This window comes from Apus apus, chromosome 3 (genome assembly GCF_020740795.1).
Source record: "Apus apus isolate bApuApu2 chromosome 3, bApuApu2.pri.cur, whole genome shotgun sequence".
NCBI lineage: Eukaryota > Metazoa > Chordata > Aves > Apodiformes > Apodidae > Apus > Apus apus.
The window spans coordinates 38,582,682-38,609,497 of NC_067284.1; the positions used below are offsets into that span (position 1 = coordinate 38,582,682).

The 26,816-nt window shown below is 39.5% G+C and overlaps 1 protein-coding gene across 1 annotated transcript in view; it reads right to left on the reverse strand.

Moving 5' to 3' along the window:
• Positions 1-3,411: 3,411 nt before the first annotated feature.
• Positions 3,412-26,816, reverse strand: part of NKAIN2 (sodium/potassium transporting ATPase interacting 2) — a 540,340-nt gene continuing 516,935 nt past the window's right edge. The window contains exons 6-7 of the mRNA XM_051615572.1: positions 12,040-12,121; positions 3,412-6,520 (exon numbers count right to left, since the gene is read on the reverse strand). Coding sequence (XP_051471532.1) covers positions 6,511-6,520; positions 12,040-12,121 — 92 coding nt within the window. The 3' untranslated portion in view covers positions 3,412-6,510. The remainder of the gene's footprint in view (positions 6,521-12,039; positions 12,122-26,816) is intronic.

The window sequence follows — 26,816 nt, forward strand, 5'->3', positions numbered from 1 at the left end:
TAGATACCTTTAAAATGTCAGATATGATATAATACATCCCTATGGAACTATAATAAATTAGCTGGATACTCTAGTGAGATATAATTGGATTATTCTTTTCCTCAGCTCTCATATGTACATGCAAAAATTAATCATATCACCTTTTAACTGTACTCCAAGTTACCTTGTTTCCTGCCCTTCTCTTTTCTTAAAGTTATTTGGCACCCTCTTTTTGATTAATCAAAATTCAACAGCAGAGTGGGAGATCATATTTTTCTTTTCCTTTTTTTTTAAAAAAAAATTATTTGATTGAAATGCTCTCATTTACTTACTTTATTTAACATAGAAACTTTTTGCAGAGAGGAGTGTCTCATTTTCTGTCTTCACAGGTTGTGCCATGCTTGTGCATCCAGTAAGTATCAGAAATTCTAATTTTTGTGTACAGGTTGCCCATTCAAAAAATAAAAGTAGGGCTTTGAATCTTTTGAGAGAAGGAATAGGGAAAGCTAAGAAGAAAAGGGTTGTGTATGGTTTTGTATCTCCAACACAAAATATACTCAGGTAAGAGTTATGTATGTTTGACTGAAAGATATGAGGCAACATTTAGCACAAATGCACATAGATGCTTGAATAATGAGAATCTCATGTAAATGAATGCAATTGCACATACTTACATGTTCTCCTAGGAACAAAGAGTTCACATGCATGCACAGAAACCAGCCATTCAATGTTTGCAAGAGGAAGAAAAAAACCTGAGAGAAATTTGTACAGACTGAAATGTGAATCTGATTCATTCAACATGTTCACAAATACATTTTTTATGAATATTCTTCTAGTCCACCTGTGCCTTTTGTAGCTCTGGATATTTATGACTCTCTTTGTACTCACTGAACTATACAGCTTTAGCAAATGTGATTGCACATCTGAAAATTATTCCTGCTAGGGCTTTCCTGTACCTCACAGCTTCTGTTAACACTGCCAACCTTTACCATTACATTCAGTCTCACTATGTCTGGGGGCTTTGGAGGGCATACATAACCTTTGTGCTTCTTCTTCTTCCAGTTTTGCACATATCCACAGTGACACCATCCTCCATTCCTATAATACTGTCCTTATGTGAGGGAAACAATGGGTGTGACAAAGAGCAGTACGTAATCTGGGGAGGGTATTTGGGTTTGTGTTTAGACAGAGGTAGAATGGGAGAGAAAGATGGTGACAGGAGAAATAAATTAAATTAATATGAAATAAGGGTAACTAGAACATGTGTGGCAGAACAATAGGCTGCCGAAGAGCACAAATTGAATATGAACAGACTTCTTCATGTTTAACTCCATATAACCTACTTCCCAGCAGAACAAAGGCAAAGCTAGGAAACTGCTTAGGTAGACAGATACCAGCAAAGAACTTAATCCACTGGTGAATGAAGAGGTCTGGCTTTTGTGCAGGAGATTAATTTTTAGTCAGAGATGACCACAAGCAATTTTTTTTAAATTTTTTTTTTAAATTTTCAGATTTTACAGTGCTCCTGTCTATCAAAAATAATAATCCCAAGGCATTTGGAAGGCCCAAGAGCTAAGTCTTTTGCTCATTCTGTGATTCTGTAATTCTGTGATTCTATGATCTTTGCAGAAAACTCGGTAGAATTGGGTTAATGGTTGGTAGAGTTAGGTTATGGTTGGACTCGATGATCTTAAAGGTCTTTTCCAACCAGAATGATTCTGTGATTCAGAATTCAGAAGACATTAGTAAAAGTCATTATCTGTCTCAGCTGGTTTCTGAGAGATAAAGCAAACACACATTTTAAAAGACCCTTCTCATGTACATATGGAGACGTGTAATGAATGCCTGTATGATGTTGTTTAAATCTCCATATTTGGTACAATGTTTTTCTTTCTACCTCACTCACAACTCCAAAGATCTTAACTCCAACTGGCTGCAATTGACCCTCTTGGTGAAGGTCTAAATAGAAGGACTTGTCAGGACATGAGACCAAACAGGGTTGATTTTTCCAGCCCGTGACTGGGGATGAAGCGTATTAATGACTGCAGGAAGGAAACATCTTTTACTGACTCATTCTGTGTTATGTCACTTCTATACGTGAATGAGTAATTGGAATCTAAAGGGCAGTTTCTTTTATGCGTGGTAATTACACTTAATATTGCACATAGTTTGTATGAGACTGCTTAGCATAACAACTGTCTACATCTTTCTCCAAGGAGGACTGGACACAGTGCTGTCTGCAGTGTTTCTATGCATCAGTTCTTCAATAAAACCTGGCTCACCTTTAGTGTCTGTTGCCAATCCACATGCACTAAAAAAACCTCTAGATTTAGATCAGCTAGAAAAGAAACTCAAAAAGTCTATCAATTTCATCTCAGCTATATTGAAGAGACTCATCAGTAGAAACAAAGCAAGCAATATAGACACATAGTCTATTCATGGGGCTTTCCACCTTTGTGAGAAAAATACTCATCCTCTGGGTAACTGCATTTAAAAAAAAACAGGGGGCTGGAAAGAAAAATATTCCAAACTGAAAAGATTTATGCTATGTGGAGTTTTGCTTTGCCTATTGTCGCTGTACTTAAATGGAGAATGAGAGTGCAAATGATCAAAACCTTCAGACACTGAGTTAATAGCCACTTCTGTCCAGAGACATGTAGGAATCAATATGTACTGCAGTACCCTTCGTCAAAATGCTGTCTGGCAGTTGAGTATTGCAACCAGTGCTTAAATTAAGGAAGTGGAGCACAAACCTTTCCTCCTTATCTGACTGAAAAGTATCACTTGAAATACAATTATGGCATAAAAATTCCTAATGCCAATAAATAATTAACTCTCCTTCTGAGGAACAGTCTTAGGAGAGCACGACCAAGTATCTCAAAATGTGTACTGTTGTGCTCTGCCTTTATTAAATGACCTCAGGCAAGCTGTCAATGTATGTGAGCTCTGTGAAGATGTTGCCTAAGATAGGATTTAATCTTTTCAGTGTAGGGACAATGGACAGCATATAAAAGAATATTAATGCAGTGGAAATATCCATGTTACATATTTCCCTCTTAAGAACAATTACTTTTGCAACACTCAACAGTGTTGGCAACTATAAATCCACCATAGGCTTAAAATTCCTGATGAGTAGGCAAAAACCCCCACCATTTTCTGAGTGATGAGTGTATTGCAGTCAGCCTTGTAAAAGAAACCTTTTAGTGTCAGTGATAATGAAAATACCTGCTACCTATAACAGAATAAAATGGTGTCACGACCTGGCAATTTCTATTCAGTGCTGTCACATCCATGCACTGCACAGATCGGGATTGTCATCATGTAAATGTAATAGGATTCTTTGTCCTGCATTGATACTCAGTTGGGAACCATAATTCTAAGTTTCCGATAAGTTGTGAATAGCAGCAGGGGGCCATGAATAGCTTGGAAACCTATATTTTTTCCTTTTATTTTTTTTTTTTAAATGCAAATTACACTAGTAAGTCAAAAAAATCACTTCTGTTAAAAATACATTCAGAATTAACAAATGCAAAAAAGAAAAGAAAAAAAAGACACATTTGGATTGTATCTCTTGCCTTCTGAATATTTAAGTTTATAACAAAAGCCCAGCCTAGAAAAATAACATTCTTTACTGGATTTTGAGGAGGATACAGCTGTACAAGTCAAAAATGTCACCCAGATATTCTCACATTGCTGTGCTCTAAACTGCTTCCAGAAGAGATCTGTCCACTAATAATTTAGTTTAATAGTCAACAGTCCTAATTTCTTTTTAATGGTGGTGCTCTAACTGCAACTTAAGCAGGGTTATGAATACCAGCTTCCTATAGGTAGGTACGTATATATATATATATATATGTATACTGTGTGTATGTGAGTGTATGTCTACTCTATATGTAATATATGAATATGCATGTATATTGTAATAATTAGTCATGTGCTTCCTATTTGCTAAGCACTTTACAAACATTAACAATCCAGACCTCACAAAAAGCCTGTGAGGCACGTATTATTACAATTTTAAAGGTGGGAAGACTAAGACACAGAGAAATTAAGGCCAATATATTCTAAATTAAAATTAGGCCTTAAAACTACATGTAGACACTTCATTAAATTGTCTAACTTCTAAAATTGCTAAGTACCAGTAGCTATCATTCTGTGGGAGACCACTGAAGGATATGGAATATTATCTTCTGAAAACTGGGTTACTGCTTAGATGCCTAAACTGGTTTCTTTTCACATTCAAAGACTATTTTATAGAAATATGATTTTGATTAACTGTATCACAGGGAAAGCTAAAATACCCTGTTACAACATTTCCATTCCAGTTGAACCTCTACATTGTGTTTAATATTATACAGCTGCTATATTTGACACTACATACAAGTAGAAACATTTGACATTTTTCAAGTTATGGGCAATTTCAAGCTGGCACTTGGAAGTTGCATGATTTTCCAGGGACTGAAAAGCAGCTCTACCCAGAATAAACACAGAATTTCAGGAACTCAAGTATGAAAAATTAAATTTGAGATCCAAATCAGTAATGTATGACTCTATGGGATAAGGCCTAGGGGACATGCCCAATTCATGCAGGAAGTCCCCTACCTAGCATCATCTGAGGCTGGAGCCCTTGGTCTTGAGCATCAGATGCTTCCTGGATTATGCAGCTCCTGTCAATAGTTGTTCCTGTGTATTTTATATACATAGACACACACACACACTTACATATATATATATATATTTGTAATTCTCACTGAATAAATGTACTTTTAGTTCCTGAACATGTCCTGTATCTTGTTTTCACTGGTGAATGCCTGTTCCTCTGTCATTGTCCAGAGTTGTTGCTTCTGACACTGTACATCCATGCAGACACAGCAAAGGGCACTGGTTTGTACAGGGATGGATGAGTGGTGTGAGCACAAGCCTTGGAAGCTTGGGAGCCGTGTGGGCACCAGGGTTTGGCCAGCCAGGGAAAGGGAGATGCTCAGGGTAGCTCCAGCCTTTCCTGGCACTGAAATTCCCTCTTGCCCTCAAAAGCTACCTGACCACCTCAGGCGTGGAAGATGTGTGCATTTGCCTATGCAAGGTCTGAGCAAAGAAACAATGACAATCCAAGTTCCTGAAAAGCCTGAGCAAATTATTGTTTTTTTCCTAATATAAGCCACCTAAGTGCTTGAAAATACAGATCAGATATAGAACAAAACGTGTTCCTAGGAGTTCAGAGTATTTCGTATACACATTGACCTACTAGCAAAATTCCCAAAGGCATCTTGGTGCCAACTACGTAACAGCACAGGGTTTTTTTTCAGCCACAATAATACAGGAAGATAAAATACACATTCTAACACACAACAGATCCCCCAAATATACCACAAAAAGGTCTTCAATATATCTCCAACTCAACTAGTCCCTCCCTGCCCTCCCCAGCTGAAACAAAAAAATAAAATATATGGATCCCTTATGGTGCAATTAGAAAAAAAAATGCTCACTTACAGAGAATTTTCAGTTGAAATTAGATATAAAAGAGTAAATGTAGCTAGTACATATTCAGTTGGCCTTTGTTGATAGAAATCTGCAGATGTCTCTGTAGTTAGTAAAAGACATTTAGAGATAGCTATAAAAGCACCTACAGTGCGATAAATAAAAGCAGCGGGATTAAGAAGCACTGTTTCTGCTGCTTATTTCCAGTAGGTTCAATTATTAGTCTGTTACCCCTTTCCCCTCCCAAAATGTTTTTTATTTTTCCTTTTTTTTTCTTTTTTTTTTTTTTTTTCCTTTTTTTAACCATTATAAACTGTTTCTTGACCACTGTGGAGCCTCAAGAGTAAAGCACTTCTCAGACAGCTGGCAGTTTTCTACTTGGTCGCTCTGGAGCCATGGAGCAACAGAGCCTTATTCCCTGACAATGAAAACAAAACCAAACCAAACAGGAGAAACCACTGACTTAGAAATCGTTCAGAATTAACAGCAGCATGTTGAGCCTAAAGGACGTTACTTCAGAAAGCTTGCACGGGGTTTCTCTGATGTGCAACGCAGTTGGGTTAAGGCAAGTATGAACTGTACAGCCTTCAGGGCAAACAACGCGCTGGCTATTGACTTCTGCTGCAAGGTCATCCTGGTATTTTTAGTGTTGCCTTGACTAAGGAGACTCGCTGCGGCCAGGAATGTGGAGGGGGCTCCGAAAGCACCGAAAGGGCTGGGTTCGTGTCTTAATCCAGATGGGCCGTTCTGGCGGTGTCCGGGGTAGGGAAGAGCCAGAAGATGGCACCAACGCCTCAGTTCTAGCTCTCCGGTGCCGGGAGGCAGGAGGTCCAAGGTGGCGGTCCGGGGCATTTCCCTTAGTGCCTGTTAGAAAGAGGGCTGAAGATGTCCGTTGTTTTTTGTCTCACTGTTCAATCAGCTTTTATACTTTTTTTTTTTTAGCACAAAAACTGGATTATTTTTTTTCTCTTTGAAGAACCAGGAGGCCATCCTGAAATTTGATATCATGTTTATTTGACAGGTCCTCCAGCCCACATTGCGTAGTCCCCATGTTTACTTTGACCTAGGGGAAAGAAAAAGAATGATACTTATAATCTACTACCTATCTGATCACTGCCCTGCTGTTCTGGTGCCCTTTTGCAAGCAAGTGAAAGCCACCAACAAGTAACAGTTCAGCTACACCTGGGATGAAGATGACAGAAAGAAAAAGTGTTTGCTCAGATGTTTGCTTAGCTCTCTCTGGAACACAGTTAGAGAATTCAGCACAGGTTTCCTCACCATTCTAGTGAGGAGTGATATTTACTTATAGCATTAACTGTATATCCATGGGTCAACTGGAAGATGACCTGATCTATAATAATCCATCAGAAATGTAACTACCTTTTTAAAAGCAAGAAGTGATTCAGTATGAAGACAGAAGGGCTGAGTCCCAGGTGATGTCAGCCCTGGAAAGCAACCCAGGGCTCACTTGCAAAGTACAGTGCATGAGCAAGTGGCACAGCCCTGTACACCTGAACAGTGTTGTCCCCAACCCGTGTTTTGTAACTCCAGTTAGTTAACTTTCAGTATAAAACATACAAGATGTTGTTGGTTGCTATACAAGGCTTAGCTGGCAGTTTGTTCAAATGAAATATTGCCCATAAGGTCTCTAAGGGCAACATTTTATGCAGATTTGTGCTGCATGAACCTACTAAGTGTCATGGGGGTTATATATATATATATATATATTTGTGTGTGTGTATGTGCATGTCTTGCTTATGTTTCATTTACACTTCATTTATTCTTCAAGTGAAGAGTAAAGTAAGCATCTGTGTGTCCAGTTATCTAGACAAATACATACAGTCTTAGGCTAGGAGACCATGAACAGCCTAATGCACATGTAAATACAGTAGATGAAGATGGAACTAAGTACTAAGGAAAATACATTAATACTTCCTACACTCCCTCAGTCATTGACTCAAAATGCCCCTAACATTTGGTGAAAGGGAGGATCCCATAAGCTAGAAACTATTGTACATGTCCTCTAGTGAAAAGCAGTGCCCACAAACAGTCCTGTGTAGCAATATATACATAAGTGGCTGTGTACATATACATATATATGTACATATATACATACATATATATATATATATATACAGACACGCATATATACACACATATACAGAAAGGGGTCTGTGTGCATGTTTCTATGCATACATATATTAATTGTGTATCTATATATCTATGTAATGTAAAGAGTTTTAGACTTCACAGAATACAAAGGAAAGCAAGCTTCACTTTGGGGCTGAACTGCTTTTGTGCAATTTCTCCAGTGCATTAGGCATCAGCATCAGACATGCATGCTTTTTCTTTGTTTCACTTTTTTTTTTTTTTTTTAAGCAAACAAGTATATTGTGAAAAAATAAAAATCTCTTCCCCCTCCTTCCTTCCTCCTGTTTTTAGAATAGTGACCATGCAGTGCAGACTTGTTCCACAACTATAACTGTGTTTTTTCATGTGCAGCAGAATCAATGCCATGGAGCGTTTAGTCACCTTCCCTGGTCACCTCCCAAGAGCAGAATTTTCTCTTGACAATTAATTTCCACCATCTTATTGTGTTCTTGTCCCATTGTCTGGAAATGATCACTGGCATCTCCTGCACAGAATGCCAGGAAGCTGCTTTTTAGGACATCAGCTGTGGCCACGCTGCAAGGAGGTATATGAGCACCAGTTGTGTCCCATTCTGTTTAAAAAGCATACTCATTTTCAAGGGACTGTCTAGGCTTCTTAGCTTGTACAGCATAAAGAACACTGTTGGCACTTAAATAAGAAAAAAGCCATTTATAAAAGGTAGATAGATAAATGTCGTTGTAAGAATTCTCCCCCCAAACACCAGTGTTTTATTTAAAACGTTACTTTAAATTGATTAAATTTTCTCCTTAAAATAAGGTGATTAAATTAAATGTGAAGTTGAGAGATTATAAAGAGAGTGTGGTTGGAATTCAAAGCATAATATATAGAGAAAACACAATGAGCCCGAATCAAATAATTCTACATTACATAAGTAAACAGTAGCCAGAGATAGTCACCTCAATTCACTATCTATAGATAACACTTCCTTTTCATAAATCAAGATTTTTTATTCCAAAAGTATCCTGTGCATTTATGGTAGTCTTGAACAACTGACAAAATTCCACACAAATGTACTCTGTGTGTCTAAAATTAGCCCAAATGTTGTTATGTATGTTCTTCAAATGTAGAGCTTGACTGAAAACATGAATAAAAAGTAGTAAATCTTCAGTTGAAAAAGTCCTGAGACAACAAAAATGTAAACATGCAGAGCCTGAGTAAATCAGTATAATTATTTAATTGCATGTGTAAGTTTGTGTAGGTTCAGTATAACTTCCAAATTAATAAAATTAAGTGCTAGGTTTAGCACACAGGAGGAAACTGGTTGCAAAACAGTGTGTCTTAACAGTTAGCAATTACTAAACCCAGCATTCCTTCAGGATAATAATTAAACTGAGCATATATAACACAGCTAAAATTGATTTAAATCACTCGGATGTAAATCTGTCTGGCTTGATTTAAACTAAAAGATTGTGTTGATTGAGTTCTGTCATCTTAATCCATTGAATCATGTCAGCAAGGATTATCTGGATGATGACAGAGAGCTACCACAGAACTCTGTAAGTCTTTAAGATTTGTACTATTTTTTTGTAGAAGAGTTGATCTGGTAAATAAACTGGGGGTTCTCTGTGCTTATTACTGAAATACATGTATTTTTTCAGAACTTGCATTACCATTAGAAACTGATACTGTTTTGGTAAGCTCTTCAAAGATGAGGCCATATGTTCTTCACTTTTGTAAAATGCCTAGCACACTTACATATGTACTGGCACACAACAGACAACAAAAAGCGGTGCTATTGTGTCTTTGGAAATACTTAGTAACCAGATGATTTAAAGGCAATTACCTCTTATTTCTCTCATGAACCCAGGACAACTAGCTATTTTTATATTTTCTTGATCTTCCGCAGAAATTAAACAGGATGATTATTAATATATCCTCCACTGCCTATGGATTCAAAGACATTTTGTGCAGATAATAACATTGTGGAAGTGGTCAAATGAATACAGCTACATGGATACATGTGGGTGTAGTTCTATTCTGGATGGATACGATTATACCTTGGACAGTGGTGAGAGTAGGGCAATGGACTCCATAAAGCAGAAGGTCTATTTTGTCCTGCTCTGCACTGTACTGTTCTGTTCTAATCTATGCTGTCCCATGTCATCTTGTGCCATCCTCTCCTCTCCTCTCCTCTCCTCTCCTCTCCTCTCCTCTCCTCTCCTCTCCTCTCCTCTCCTCTCCTCTCCTCTCCTCTCCTCTCCTCTCCTCAGATGCCAAACATTGTGAAGCGCAGGTGACATTGACTAGAGAGTAATGTAAAGTCCTGTGTTTTTTTTCCCCCCCCCGCTGAAATACTATGGAGGCTAACACTGATGTTCTTTGGTGAACAAGATCCTGAGGGAACCAAACCTTTCCTCTCAACAAATAAAGCTTTAAAGCACCGAGTATGGCCTGCTGTTATCTAATCTTATGTGGGGTGAGAAGACAGGCCATTCTCCACATTAATATATCAGTGTGTTTTGATTTTCAGTACTTAATATTGCTGTAAATAGTGTTACAAGGAGATCAAGCTCTGTCTTGATTAATTTGAGATTCAGATTTGTCACTGTTACCTAATGGTCTGCCTACACTTACAGAATGACTGTGGTGTGAATACATATGCATGTGCTCCTGGTGCACTTCAGCTGTAAATAACGGAGAGGTATTACTAAATGCTATAAAAGCCTCTAAAGGACAGAGTGTAGCAATTCTAAAGAACCTTGTCAGATACTAAATAGTCAGAGGGAAACACAAAGTGTCTTTGTGACTGAGAATGTGGAAATACTTTAGTGGGCTGATTGGGCAAAATGTCAGCTGACACACTGATTTCTGTCTCTCAGTCAAGACAGCAAAATCCCCTACACTCCAGTGAGAATGCAGCATTTAAATAAGGCAGAACACAGTTTATATGGATTAATCATATATCTCTCTGTCTCAGCTACAAGCTTTGAAATATTGCCTCCTTTTCCACAGGTCTAGCTTTCCTTCCAGTCAGTATGAAGATGCTCAGTAAATGCAATCTGCTGTTCCAGAAGAAACACTGAGAACATAAAGAGAATGGGATAATATCTCAGCTAGAGGGCTCCATATGTTGATGACAAGGTATGGTGTACTGAGAAAGAAATAGGATTAGAATTGTTCTAAGTACTTATGAGCCACACATAATAGTAGAAAGGAAATCACATTTTCTAAATGCATAGCACTATGCCAAAAGTGCAGGTGAAAAATCTTTACTTGAGCACAGACAGATGGGAAGCTGAAGTTAAGATGGCATTGGAGATATGCACTATTGTAATTTGAGATTATTGAAAAGCTCCTAGCAAAGCTCCCAAAGGGCCCAATCCTAAGCACTACCGCAGAATTGATTGCACCACTAATAAAGGAGTAAATGCCAATTCCTGCAAAAATCCACTAATCCATTAGAAGACTTACTTCCACTAATCAGAAGACATAAAATTACATTCAAGGGAGAACAGAAGTTTATGTTGGGATGGGTATTGTTTGCCTGTATTCGGTTCTTTCCCTCAAAAGAAATGCTTAGAAGAGAAACAAAGGAAAAAAGTAAATGTTGCCACTTTGTGAGGTGTTCTCTGCTGTAGTTTTACTGTGTAGGCCAGTGATGGGAAATAAAAAACATATCTGAAGGCTGCAGAGTGAGGTAAGATTTATCTGGGCAGTAAGGACTGTTCAGAATTGCAGTTGGCATCTGTACAAGAAATATTTGGAGATCATTATTCCGGAACTATGTCCATGGTTGGGTGTTAGGTCTATTTGTGAATGTACTCCAGTTGTGTGTATATGGTGAGGTTCAGCTACCTATTTAATCCCTAAATATATCAAGCTGCACTTCTAGGCAGTGGACGGAGCTGTCACTCCCACAAGTTAGGTAGAATGCTGTCATCTATTCCAACCAGTTTTCAAAGCTGTATGTTGTTACCCTTGGGGTTGTTTGTTTTGTTTTGTTTTGTTTTTTCTCAATATGGAGACTGGAAATGAGGTGCAGAAGTGCCTTAGTGAACAGATGTGCTGGTAAGACAAATGCTAAATACATCTACTAAATTAGCAAGTTGCTGATCTTTTGATAAAATGTAATAAAACCCACATTTTTGCAGCCAAGTTTTGTCAGATTTGACTATTTTGTTATTAAACTGTATTATCATTGCCTTTGAGTGGAAACTGCTTGAATGAAAATGGGGGAAAATCAGGTGAGAGATGGATGTTATTTAAACAACTGTGACACATGTATCCTGCATAAGAAATCATTATAATTCAACAGAAGAGTAATGTTGGTGCTTAAGTGGAGCATGAATTCAGTCTCTCAAAAAAGACTTCTGCCTATTTTGAATTTTTAAGTCACGTCATCTTTCAGCTTAATGATCCTTCAATATCAGCCTGCCATTCTGCAGAGTATCTCAGAAGTTAAGTACTTACATATACATGGGCTGTAGTTGTAAATGAGATGTCTTCTGTGGACCTTGATAGCCATAAGAGTCAAATCCACCTATGAAATCAACTGAAAGAGGAAAATTGCTTTCATTAGCAACAGCTTTTCGGTGGTGATAGGCATTATCATTCAAGAATCACCCAGCACACAAATTATTTTTGATGGACCACCTAATAATCTGTTAAAATTAGACTAGCTAATTGTGGAGATGCTGAAAAAGGGTAAAACAAAACAAAAAAAAAACCAAACAAAAAAAAAAAGAAAAAAGAAGAGAACAGATAAATCCCTTCTAAAATTTGAAAATCAAATTTATTTTAAAATTGCAGAAAGAAAATGAAGGATTTATAACTGCCACCTCTCTATCAGAAATAGCCACACATCCCTCTTTTTAAAGTAGACCACATCACCGAAGTACAAAGCAACATGCTATTCAGATAGTACAAATGCTGAAAACCATTTATTGGCATGAATGCATTGCTCCTGACTGTGATTACTGTGGCTGGCTTGCTGTCATACTGTGGTTCAGTGATGTAGAGGAGAGAGCACATTGATCCAACTCTGACTGGGAGACAGAAGTTTCTCTGACTCCTTTCTTTGACATTTGGGTTGAAATGCAGGAACACAGGGTTGGAACAATTTATCTGAGCTTCAGAGATGATGCTTCACAGACCTAAGGAAACCAGTTTTTCTCTCAAGGCGCTGGAGGTCTGCAGGAATGTTGTAGGGTGCGAGTTATTTATTAATGTGCACCAGACAGTTCACGATGGGCTTCTCATGTTTATTTTAAACAATTTCCAGGATAATTCAGTCTCATCTGAGCCTGAGACCCCTGCTTCTGTGCTATAACACTTTCTTTACACAGTTAAAAGGACACTCTTTTCTTCCTTTGTACCAAGAGACCAAACTGTTGGCATTTGAGGGTTACTTGCGGGCAGCTCTCATCCCTGAAATATTGTCTCTTACATAGTAGATGTCAATTTGACTTTATTTTGATAGAAAAGGGCCAAAGAGTTCACTTACAGAAGTGCATTTTTAAAAGGTCTGGGCACTGCTATTGACAGACTGGCTCTACGTACATTAAAAGAAAACAAACAAACAAACAAAAACAAAAAGAAAAGAAAAGAAAAGAAAAGAAAAGAAAAGAAAAGAAAAGAAAAGAAAAGAAGTGAAGGTTCTTTGATGGAGGATGGTTTCTTGTGGATCTAAAATCCAGTAACATTCACATAAAAATCACAAAACATAAATTTATAAACCTTGGTTTGAGACCATTTAAACTGGTAGGAGCCAGTGAAACTTGCACTTGTGAGGTTATTTTATACTACAGTACCCTTCCGTGTGTGCCAAATTTATCAATGCAATCCAGCTCATTCCAGATATGTCATAAAATCAAATTCTTGTACCTTTTGCCTTTTGCCTTGCAAGTACCACCATTTACTCTGAAAATAAGAAGCTAGGAAAATACTAGGTTGGAAAGGTAAAGAGTGTCTCCATTGTAACACAGACATGTTGAACCTGTCAGCCACCTTCTTTCCTGGCAAGAATAGCCCTTGCAGCAATAATTTAGCTGATTCTCTGCTCTGTGGCAGCATTACATATGCTCCTAGCCCAGAATGATGCTTTACTAAATTAATCCTGGACACCTCTAATGAAGGAGGTTCTATAGACTCTCTGTGTTGCCTTTCTCTCCATCAAACTTCCTAATGTCTAATTTAAATGTAATTTCCTGCAAATTAATTACTTTTCTACATTTTGGCCTTTTCTCCCTACGGATATGAAGACAAATGAACCTTTTTTTTTTCTTTCATAACTACTTTTAAGCATTTTCAGAAAGTATTTTCATGCTATCCATCTTTTCCAGATCTAAGCGTAGGTTATTTTGTTGTTTTTCTTACAGTGTTGTGCACAAATCAGGACTAGCTAGAACAACAGCCATGTAGACCTGTACGTTACTTGGAGTAACACTATGGGGTTTTTTTCCTTCTTCCTTTTTTCAATAGCATCATAAAAACACTTAATAACCAGATCTTTATTTTTATGTTTTGACACTAACTGTAGTCTAGACAAGTAGTCCATATTTTGTCTGGAGATGATTGATTCTTCCCCACAGGAATTCTTTTGCAAATGTCTGTTTTAAATCTGATCTTCTTGATTTCAAACCACTTCTCAAGATCATTTTGACTTCTAACCCTGTATTCACAAGTGCTGATACCCCTCCCAATCTGGTTTCATCTGAAATTTTTGCAAATGTTCTCTCGTCTATCATCTCCTCTAGCTGTTAACAAAAATAATGAGAATAATTTTTTTGCCTAACTGTGGTCCCAGTGGGACCCCATCTGAAATGTCATTCCAGCTGATGGATAACTTAATGTCAAATAGAGATTTAAACAATTTTGCACACAATCTATGATGACTGCATCTGGATAGTTTTTTCCCTGGCCTGCTTACAAATCTTTCATAGGGTCAAAAATCTCACTAAAATCAAGAAAAATGCAATTTGTTGCTTCCTGCTTATTCACTGTCTATAACCACCTGAATAACTTTAGTAAAATGTGATTGTGTCTTTGGAAGCATACTGCTCATAGGCACAGAATGAAGAATTCACTATAGGAATATTGTTGAGTAAAGTGCTAGGCTGGAAGGAAATAAAAATCTTATTCAAATACAAAGATTGCAGCAAAAAAGAATGGACATATCTTAGCTATGGTTTGTTGTTCTTTTGCACAGTTTTCTGGTTTTGTTGTGGTTTTTTGTTTGTTTGGTTTGGTTTTTTGTGTGTTTGTTGTCTTTTTTGTTGTTGTTGTTGTTGTTTTTTTTCCATTCTTGACCTCTGACAACACAAGTCAGGATATATCTGTGTGGAACTGAGTGAATGTCTCACTGGTGTCAACCTATGTCACTTTATGGATGTTGCTCATATGCATTGGTCTGGCTTTGCATTTCTTGTGTACTTCCCAAGACCCCTAAACCAATCTGTAAGCTATTATGAGAAGGCTGCAGGCCTAGATACTCTTGTTTTGTAGTCATGGGGCAAAAGGTCTTAAAAGTGATTTTTAGGGTTGCTCTTAGCAAACTAAACCAACATACTGAGGAAAATATTTGAGTTAAATGAGTTTGTGTGGGCATGAGAGAGATACATGCTGAGTATCTCTGCACATTTGTATTTGCCCTGTTGCAGAGAATAAACACAGAGTGTCAAAAAGCCAGAGTGTCAAGTGACAAACAAGGCAAGCTTGTAGAGACATTTCTGTGTTCAAGTTCCCAAAGGATGATAGGGCAGAGAGTAGTATTGTAGCCTTGTTGCAGGCATACAATGGCTTGTTACACACATCAACAAACTTTGCAAGACAGGTAAAGGTACGTAATAGAAAGTGAACTCCAATACAAAAGGATTTCAGAGATTTCTTTTCAGCAAGTTTTCTTGATGGTGGCAGTTTCTCAGCACTGCAAAGCCTGCTATGTCCAGACTGTGCTAAAAGCTCCCCGTGGACTCTGAGCTAGTTTCTTATAGCATGCAAAAGGCTGCCCTTTCTGCAGGCATTTTATCCTGGCAGTGCCTGAAAGGTCACTAAAAGTGTTGTGCAACTGATACATTCCTGGCAACAGTTACATGAGATGAATAAAACAAGGCTCATTAGCTGAATTGCCACAAAGGCTTCCATCCTTAACCTCATCCATCAAACACATTTTTGACCATTCTATTTTACATTCATCTTGCATGTAATTTTTATCAGAAGTGGCTCTTTTGTCACTTCTTGCTTTAGTAAAAACACACATGCATATGCAAACACAGAATCCCTTTCCTTTGAAATGCTGGGTGCTGAGATGATTATTTTCCTGGCTGGACTTGAATAGGATAATAACAGTAATATTTATTTGTAAAATGTGTCACAAGAAATTCAGCCAGTGTGTTTTCTTCCTTTGTGGGTGTTAAGGGGCTTGTCAGGCATATGGCTGTGGTTACAATTGTAACACAAACAGGACATACAGCTCAAAATAGGGACATATTTTCTATTACTAAGTACCCAGAGGAATGTGAAATTTCATTCTTTGCTCACAGTCCCCACTGTCTCCATTATATATCAGGACAGGATGAGATGCATAAATGGGTTTATAATTTTCATTTCTGGATGCTTGTGGTGTATAGAGGGACCATTAAACTGGGATGCACAAAAAAGATTCCATTAGCATGGATGTACATATGGGAGAAGTGACTCTAGAAAACTAGCAGTGAGAAACAATGAAAATTATTAAATAAACAGAGGGACACAGAGAAAGGAAAGAGTATCTACCTGGAGAAAGCAAAAGGAAAGCTATTGAATAGAAACCAGAAGACTAGATACTATTCTCGTTATAGAAATTTTCCTCTGTAAGAAATAAATACAGAAGCATAACAATTCAGGTCCACAGCTAATATATAGCCTTATAGCTTCAGTGACTTCACTGAAGCATTAATATCTTAGGTTCTGACCCAAAGAGTAATTTTGCCCTTTAAAACTTCTGCTTGTCCCAGTGACAGACTCTTTATCTTGTTTTCTTTATTTTTTCTGCATTTCCCTCCCAATACAAATACATGCAAGTTCCTTTCCTAAAAAAATCAACCCCACCCTTACCCTATTCTCTCTCTTTCCTATTCTCTCTCTTTCATGACAGCTTCAGACACTTCCAAACACTTTCCTCCATTTCTGTGGAATATTTTTCCCCATCTTGTATTCTGTCCCTTGCACACAGCTGGAAAAGCAGTAAGATAATCTCTTCCTATCCAAACTTGTAGACTAGTAAACCGGTGCACACAGTCCTCTCCATCCTCATCCAGCCACCTTTCACAGAGCTGCTGCTCTTTTCTTCCTGAAATCTTTGCCTTCCTGGCCTTTGCCCTCTCCTCTGCAGATGCTCACCTTCCACCTCTCATAACTTCTTTCCTCTCTTGGTGGTTCTACTTCCAGCACACTGCTGGAGTCCCATGAGCAGTAGCCTCTGTCTTTCACTTTTCTCCACCTCCCGTGAATGGGATAGTTGTGCTGCAAAAGGGAATTCTGCTGTTGTTGGCTCTCTGAGGTGTCACAGGGTACCTGGCTTGTGCTCACTCTGCTCCTTTGATGGGAACTGAAATCTCAGCTTCCGTCTGTGATATTTACCCATGGATAATTAAACATTAATTCCAGTTCAGCACAACTAAAACCAGAACTTTTAGCTGCTCCTCCCTTACCTTCTCTGCTACCTCTCATAGGGAATTATGGCACTTACATCCTCAGGTCTGCCTGTCACTTGAAGATATAATTTAGATGACAACTATGGTTTGGGCTGTGCACGATTTAATTTACAAAGATTATTTTTGCATATTGAAGAGGAATACTATTCTGTCTGTTGACACAGCTATAGCATTTAGCTAGGGCTCTCAATGTCAAACACCACAGTTGTTCCTTTTTTTTTTTTTAACTCACCAAGTGTGTAGTTGAGACAAAAGCTGTAAGACTTAATCTTTTTGGCAAGGTTACTCCTCTCTGCATCCTGCTCCTGATTTGATCTTCATATTACATCAAGTAGAAGCTAAATATTTTTATATTTAAAATATTTTGTAGAGATTCCACATCAGTCTCTCCTCCTTCCAGTTCTGAAAGCTTAAACTGGCACCCATTCTGCCAGCTTGATCTTGCAAAATAGATATATACTTGCAAAATTTCCAAGCACTTTCTCTCTTTCTCAGAATGTCTTCACAAACAATTCTGTAATGATTTTCCCTAGAACTCTTCTTTGCTCCATTAGCAAAATTTAGGTTGCCAATGCCCTTACATTCCTGTCTACCACAGTGAATAATATGTGTTCATAGTTTCTTTGGGCTCACTTCCTGCCTGTACCCACCAGTTACCTTTTGTCTGATACATAGAGCGCAAACTTCAAGAAACAGGGTTGGGCTCATGTTAGTACAGTGTTTGGCATCATGGTAGTCCTTAAATATATTAATGAACCTAAAACACTAAAATAATATTCAAAATATACAATTACCCATGAAAAAATGTTATAATTTTAAAAGGGCTAATGTCCAGGAAAGCTCATGTGCGTGTGCACAGGGATGTTTCTTGCACGTGCGTGTCATGACTGAACGTATTTCCCACATGGCATAGCAGAGAAAGAAAATGTGGTGCACATGTGCTACATTTGACTTCTGAGATCTTAAACTCATGTATGTTGTCTCTGAAGGCCAAAGACTTGACGTCCTGGCTTGAGGCCTCGGGGGTGCAGGGATGAAATTCACTACCACAGCAAGGCACTCTACTGCACACGTAGATAGGAGAGAGGAGAGATGGCAAACACACTACAGCTAATAACATCACTGGATGGACTGAAGTGGTGGGGCTGAAGTAAGTATGTGAGGCAAGAGTGAGCTGTGCACAAATGCTTGTAACTCAAAACTGAACACAATCAGAAAAAAATGTAGGGGAGTAAAATTAAACTTGCTTTTAATAACTTTGGAAATGATATATGGGAAAAAATATAAAAGAACATATGGGGACACGCTTGCTCCTGCATCTTTGCCAATATCCTGCTACCTGCCTTGCTGTTTGGTGAAGACAATTCCAAACACTTAAGTGCTGCTGCATGTTTATGCTGTGATCATGGCCGGGTAGTTGCCCCATAACATAGCACACAGGAGGAGGTTTGCTTGAATACAGCCTCAATAAAATTTGTTTACAACGATAATCAAATGTTATTGGTCTTTGTGCAGAATGCACAGTGATGTAGGTTTGCAAAATGGGATAGAGCCAAGCCCTGGCAAAGCAGGGGAAGGAGGAGATCTGCCAATTGGTGAGCCTGTGCCCTTCCTGCCAGCACAAGGGGTTCAGAAACAGCAGAAGGACTTGGGCACTTGGTTTGGTTCTTGTGGTGCAATGAGCTACGCTTCTGTCAAACAGCCAGTAGGTGCCTGTGAGTGCTCTTAGCTCACTCATTTGTAAGGTGAAACTAAAACCTCAGATTTTAAAACCGTAACCTCATGGCATTTCTGAGCCCTGCTATGTCCACAGGAGGAGCAAAGGGAAACTTCTACCCAAATTTCAGTGGACATTCTCAGCTCAGATTCTCAGCCACTGCCACTATTTTCATGCTGTTTACTCTTATTAAAATAAAAATTAGACTGTATGGGTTTTTTTCTTCACAGGAGCTTTTCCTCCAGGTTTTTCTCCTCTTGTCATGTTTCTTGTCGGATAAGGGCTTGCAGCATCTTATTCTGTTTCTGTTGCTGCTGATCACCTGCCTAATTCTTTGATCAGTTGTCCTGAGATAAGACGTAGGATTGGGGAGGTATATAAGTTTGTGAAATCTGATAAGCACCACCTGGTGACACCACTTCTACAGAGGTACTGACAAGGTTCTTGGCCTGATGCTCCCTATTATTAGGGCTGAGCAGGAATGCAGATATTGCATTAAAGATGAGTCCAGCTCATGGTCATACCCAGCAGAAAACACCAGGATGATCCTGAGGGTCCAGAAATTAGAGAAGCTAAAATGAATCTCAGACTCCCAGCTGGAGAAGGGGTCTGGCCAGAGTCAGAGTCTCAGAGCATGGGGCAAGGGAAACTATGCTCTGGAACAAAGCCTCGGCAAGGCAAGGCTGCCCAGCAACAGGAACTGTGTCAAGGATCCAGCATCCAGAGTCATGGCTAAGTAGAAAGGTGTCAGGGTGAAATCAGCCAGGAGTAACCAAACAAGGGCTTAGAGACATGAGCAAGGCTTTGACATCTGCAGGCAGAAAAAGGAACCAGGGATGGGGTAGGTAAGAACGAGAGCCAGGAGCCAGGAGGAAATGGCTGGAGCATACCTGCAGCAATGAGAAATACTGGTCTGATATGGTCAGTGTTGCCTTTTATATCTGATAAATGCAGCAAGCCACCTCCCAATCTTATAGACCTGGAAATAGGGTTGCAGTCAGGTAGGCTGGCACTTGAGCCATGCAAGGCTTTTCCAAGCTTGTAGTGGGGCTTGTCCAGTGCTCAGTAAACAGTCTGTAAAAGACCTCCACTCAGCTATGGGAATATTAATAGTCTGAAGAATGCATTATTTTTCTAAACTTAACAGACCTGGGCACTGATGGATAATAGACATTTGCTTTCAAATTTTCATACTTGAGTATTTAGCAAAAAAAAATATAGCTCTGATATAGTTTTTGACTGACAAATCATCCTAAGAATTACAGAAAATGTGGAGTAGACTGAGTTATCACAGAAGTTATCAAATAAATTGTTAGGAAAAATTATTCTTAGCCAGATCATTGCTAGGGGCAAGCAATAAAGAGAGGAAAAAGAAAAAAGGAGGAAAAAGAAAATGCCTGGAGGCAGTGGCTTTCAAGTGTGACCACCACACTAATAAATTAGAATAAGAGTCATTAGTAGGTGCAACAAAGTGGAGAATTAAGGCCCAAATCTATGAAAGTTAACAATCCAATGCTAATTAAAACCTATCTAGATATTTAAAAGGAAAAGTAATAAGGAAAATTTTAACAGTAGGCATGCTGATAGAAATAATTTAGTACAAAGCTATGACCCAGGCATGTAGGAACCAGAGAGGAGCTCACATTGACTGACTCAGCAAGGAAGACACTAAGAAGCTGTGGGCAGGTGTCCTTTTCAGGGCCACTGGAAATGGTTAATAAGGCAAGTCCACCTGGAGCAGTACATCACTGCTCCCCTCTGACATGTTGCTGCCCTTCAGTCCAGAAGGAGCTAGGCTGGCCAGGACCCACTCTGTCACACCCACTTGTTTTGGCTGAACACTGAGGAGGCAGCCAGCCACTCTCAGAGGCTGGAAAACTGGGGAAGGCGACAGGCAGCCCCTCACAGCCACTTTGGGCTGCTCCTTTGCCTGTCCTCGGTGGGACCAAGCTGTCTCCTCCATCAAGGCCAAGCTGCCCTTTCCCCCATCCACCAGGGTGAAGGAGATGCTCTCTGGGCACAGATTTGGAGGACCTGCTCCCAGAGCCTGCTGTCCACATTAAGCATGGAGTAGCAATGACTGACTCACATCAAAATGAAGTCTTTCACCGGCATCAAAACAAAACATGACAGTCTGCCTGAAACCATTTTCAATGAAATTTTCATCTTGTGGAGCATCCCAGATTATGCTAATTTTTCCTGATTTCAAATATGAGTTTTGTTTATTTTTAAGTGCCAAAACATCTCCATGGTCAGAAGACCACTTCCTATTCAGCTGCAGCAACAACCTGAGCATCTCTTCAAATAATCTGTGGCTTTTGTCAGAACTGTCACTAGTTACTGCCTCATTTCTGCTACCAGTTTAACACAAACATGTGGGACGTTGTTTCATGATCTGGACTTGTTTGTGTTTCTCTCTTCAAACAATTAATTAATGACAAGACTAGTAATATTTTCAAAATGTTTTGGTATGAAATGTATCTTTCTTCATAAAAGATATGTTAACACTTCATTCCCTTTTCACATGTGCAGATCTTTTCCAATTCTTCTGCAACTTGTCTTTCTTGAAAAGATAAATCACAGGTAGTGAATAGTTAAAAAAAATGATGCAGTGTAAGTATATCCCCCTGGCTGTTAGGAGGCATTGATTTTATTAAGCAGTATCCTGTTGTGATGAGCTGCTGGAATGGAAACGTTACTTCCTTCAAGCTTTACATCTTTTTATTTAGACATTTTTTAGACTTGAGGTTGACAATCCCCACAAGAGGCAGTGATGGATGCAAGGGGAGTGGCAGCAAAGACAGTGAGGGAGAAGAGAAATTATCATAGATGGAGCCAGCGCCACCACCATTTTCCCCATGTGATTTTATTTATATATTTGCCTCATACCACAGCCCTGTCTCCTATGGATTCCTTGAACATCAACTTCATTAGTTACAAAGGCAGCAATCCATAACCAATTTTCTTTTCATGTCAAGCATGTTCATGTATAAACCCAGCCCTTTTGTTGGAAACATTTGCAATTAATCCCACAAACAAAGAACATGCAAATCCTACAGTCTACCCTAAGCAACTCACCTGACTCAAGGCCCTGACCACCATTCATTATACACTAAAATGAATTGAAATTCCCATTTTGAGTCTAACCTAATTTTGTAGTGATAATAGGCATGGATTCCCCAAAGGGTTATGTGCATCTAGATAGTAACATCCTAATTTCCTTTCCTGGTAAATGTTTTAAATAAGATTTTAGCACCAAAGGAAATTAACCTTTAAATTAATTGTAATTATAAAATGCCATCACTGATTTTGTCTTCAGACTAATTACTTGCTATTATTTAAACAAACTGCACCTCCTCTGGGCTTTAAGTTTGTTGCTCTCTCTGCAGTGCAGTGCCAAATGATCAAAGACCAGGCTGTGTAACTTCTGCCAAGCCCTGTGACACCTTGGACTGCTCAGGTCCATTTGCATCTCAAATGCAGCTGGTTTCAGTTGTCTTGTCTTCCTGCCATAGGCTTTCCCCCACCACCCCCCCAAACTCCCCTGGTGCTACAGCCTCACACTCGGCAGCACAAACATTTTCAGTCTGTGGTTTCTAACCAGTGAGCACACCTTGTGGGATGCAAAGTGCCTGTGCTCTGCACCAGTGAGAATGAGATGTTCAGCATCAGCCTTCTGCTCTGTGAAAGGTCCCCTCCAAGACAGTACATGACTGGAAATAATGACACAGGAACCAGATATTGGTACATGCAAAAGGTTGATGCTGTACAGGCATCTCAGGGAATTTCCTAAAGGCTCCTGGTGGCACCGTGGCTCTCCAAGACAGCACTCTTTAGGGTGACAAGCATGGAATTTCAAAGGCTTCTCCTTCTCCATGCTTGCATCATCATCCTGACAGCTGAAGACATCCCACTTCCTTCCCTTTGCTTTACTTAGTAATGTAGCAGTCATCACACTAAATGGAAAAAGCTTCTAATTCAGCTGCAGGCTGTAAATTGGAGAGTCCAGCTGAGCAAGAACTTCAAGCAAGTAGCTTCAGCTTTTGTAGCCTGTTCATTGAATTCTCATTCAAGAATGACCTGTTCAACAGCTGGAGAGCAACTGTGTTGTAAACATTGGTTGGTATTTGTTCATACACTTGTTTGATCCTGTGTTCCCTCTGCAGTCTGCCTAAGCTGTCCTTAGTACAAACCAGTACCAACCAGTAAGACCAGTGATTCACCCCTGTTGTGAGAGAGGTGTCTACCACAGATAGGGCAAGTTGCTTTTTGGAGTTCCATCCCTGCCTCCATTGACTGATGACTGCTAGTTTAAACTGCAGGCCTAATTACACAGGGCTCTAGGTATGGGATATGAATATCATTTGCTACCACTTTGTCTTTGTTTTAGAGATTTTTAAGAAGGTGTCACCGTTTGACAGGGAAGGAAGCTGAGGTATTATTTTTCTGTAGTGTCTTGCAAAACAGATTGTGAAAAGCATTTGGCACAGATATAAAGTGATACTTGAGCATATTCTGCACTTCAATAGTGCCTTTCATCTCAGAAGCTCAGTTACAAAGCAACACATCTGTGAGTTTGTCCCAGTCATTATTTCCCATTCTAAATATGGGAAACAGAAGTATATAGAGGTTGAATAATGCACCCAGAGGTAGAAAGCAGCCTGTAACTGAGCTAAAAAAATAAAAGACTTTTCTACCTATCCTAAATATTTGTTAAAATTTCACACCTCTCACAACTAATGAATATAATATCGTCTTTTAAAAGAAAACCTTTGTTAAAAGACAATCTGACTTCCCAAGTCAGGCCGAAAATCCCAGAGTGAATTCTTGTTTGGCACTGAGTTTATTAGCACATAATTGCTGCGTTGTTTTGCTCACCAGTAGATATCCCCTGTCTGGGATATTGTCTTCCTGAACGTTTTCAGTAATTCAACTACAGTCTTGATTTGAGCTTTTAGGGTGTGTAAAATAATTTTAAAGGGTTATCTAGAGTTTACTTCTGTGTGAAACATGCCTAGAAGCTGGGCTCAAGGGAATATGCAGCAAAAAACTATTTAACACAGTTTCAATTTATTTTCCTTTGCAGTTTACCTGGAAACAGTGTCAGGATGAAAGAAGATAGTGTGTGTGCTAGAGTGAGATAGTGCAAAGGTTGTACCTCATGGTACTCAGGGCACAGTCAGATAGGCCATATTTACTCTCCCGTTGACTTGGTATTGTATTATGGTAGGTAAATGCTCTTTCTTCACCCTGTCTGGGTCTGCAAAGGAGCCTTCCGGATTAGGATTTCCCTGTGAGACACAGGCTGAATTGGTGATTCTCTCTGGGCTGGGATTCCTTCCCAGCCAAACTGTGTCTCTAAGAACAAACCAATCCCCTTTCTCTCAACAGAACCTGCAAGGCAAGTGCAGAATTCCCACCTCCATAACCCAGGTTTCTTTTTTTCATTTCTTACAGACAAAAAGCCCCAGGAGGATGCTGCTTTTTTGCTTAGATTCCAGGGTTTTCCACAAAACACCTGTATATTTTTAACATTTTCAAAACTGCATTTAATTTTCTTTTATTAAGTCAGCAACAGCTTATAGCAGAGAGCCAAATTGTTAGTGAGAAAATACACATTAAATGAACATTTTGATGTTATTAAAAATAATGTGCAGTCTTTGAAAAATGCAGCCCTAATACGATTTTGGAAAACAAATGAGGAGCTCCAATAAGTTTACAACCATTGAATGCCTCCAAGTAATGATTGTTGCTGACATTTTCATGGTTTATTTTTAATTGCTGCAGCTAATAATGATAATGAGGGAAGAATGACAGTGGTTTAGGCGTACCAGTGGCAACAGCAAAAGAGAGTGTTGAGTCTGCAGCAGCCCAGCCGGGCACCTGTCCTGCCTCGTCTTTCCCAGATGGAGACCTGAGGTGCTCAAAGCCTTAGAGTTTTTCCTTCTTCTGCAGCCACAGGGAAGAGAATGCAGGAGGGACATCTGGGAGCGACAAACCACTGACAAGAGAAGCCACCCTTGTCTGAGCCTTGCAGATGGGTGGTGCAGTTTGGCTCTTGGTACAATCAGCATTAGAGTGCTGCTTGGGACTGTACCAGGAGGGAAGGCAGCTTCCTCTTTAATCCTTGGTGCAAGACTAACCCAAATCGCACTGTTCTCATGAAAGGCAGTGTAGACCTGTGCTTTGATTTAGGGGGCCTGCGGCTGGATTTATTTGGTGTTTGAGAAATTAAAACCTCTAGACTTGCTGATTCAGCCATAATTATGAGTCTGATTTGATCACTGTATTGTTCCATTATTAATCCTTTAGTGAAGTTAGAACAGGTTAATCTTAGTGAAATGTTTGCTTAATTCTACCCTCGCTCATTTGCTCTCTTAATAAAATCTGCGTAAAGAATGGAGAAATAGTAATTCTTTCAGCTTGTTCCAATTACTCTGAGAGCAAAGCTAATTCAGCTGAAGCAGTTTAAGAGCAACTTGATTGTGTTTCTACAGTTGAGGCTGTCTGCCAACAGAAGATGAGGCACCTTCTCTGCTTTGGAGCAGTGCCAATGTGTTTCTCTGGTTAAAATCTGGAATATACCCACGTCGGTTTCTTGCATGACCTTTTCTCTAGTTTCCTGCCTTGCTGCACACTCCTGCCAGGCTCTTTTGCTCCTCTTCTGGGCTGCTGTTGCATCCACACCCTGCTAGCAAGTGAAATAAATGGAATTGAGTGTATGGGTATTCACCACATATATTGTGAGAAGCAAAAGGTTTTTTCTGTTGGCTCTGTCTCATCAGAAAGGCTTTTTCTACTGACTTTGTCTCATCAGACAGGACTTACGGCTAAATGCCCAATAGCTGTGACCCAGTGTGGTTATTCTTGAGGTCCTCTGTGATTGGTTGTGAGGCATCCCATTTTTACAGGCATGAGTGGTCCTGAAAACCAGAGATCTAAATTTCTGCTGCAATGTCAGTGAATATAGAGGTAGGTAAGAAGTCAGCAGTGTCCCTCTGCTGTTCTTCACAGACCACTTCACAAGATGGAAAAATAGGGCAGTGGTGTGGGAGAGTTAATTTGTGGTGACTGGTTTTACCAGGGGACCTTTTAAAGCTGACACCTTTTCAGCACACAGAGGAATGACCAGCTGCCAAATTGCATGCAAGCAGAAACCCAGCCTCACCCATTACTTGGGTAGGGATGCTAGGCAAGGGTTAGTGGGCAGCAGAGTAAGGTTTTTTTTCTGATATGCTAGAAGTCCAGCAAGTCTGGAGAAGGGAGTACACTGTAGTTGGGAGGAGTGTCTTCATCCCATTGTGCCAAAAGAGATTGCTCCCATAGCAGCATGCAGTGAGGAACTGAAAGTGGAAAAGACTATGGGGAGAGAAGCATAGCTAGCAGATCTAGACCAACCTCAAGATCAAAGACTGGCACATGCAGAAAGACCTAGCAGTGGCTCTGGGACATATTCCACTTTTCCTGAAATCTTTCCTCCTTCACACTCAGTCATCTGCATGAGATGACCCCATCTGTGAAGATAATGAAAAAGTAAGTATCTTCCTCTGGAGCATTCCATAAGGGATCCATACTTCTCAGAGGAGTGCAATGGATGTGTTGCTAAAAGGGAGGGAAAAGGCAAGAAAGCATATCTAAATGGAAATAAAATAATCCAAAATGAAACCTGAGCAGGGAGCATCTGTATGGACTGTAGCCCCTGACTGTCACAGTGAGCAGTCAGAGGTATCATGGTGAATGCCTAAGCAGAGAGAGAACTAGAATCATTCTTACTCTCTGCTAAATGCAGCCTCTCAGGAGAAATGAGAGCTGCTTTAATTTTATGATACCTTGAGGGG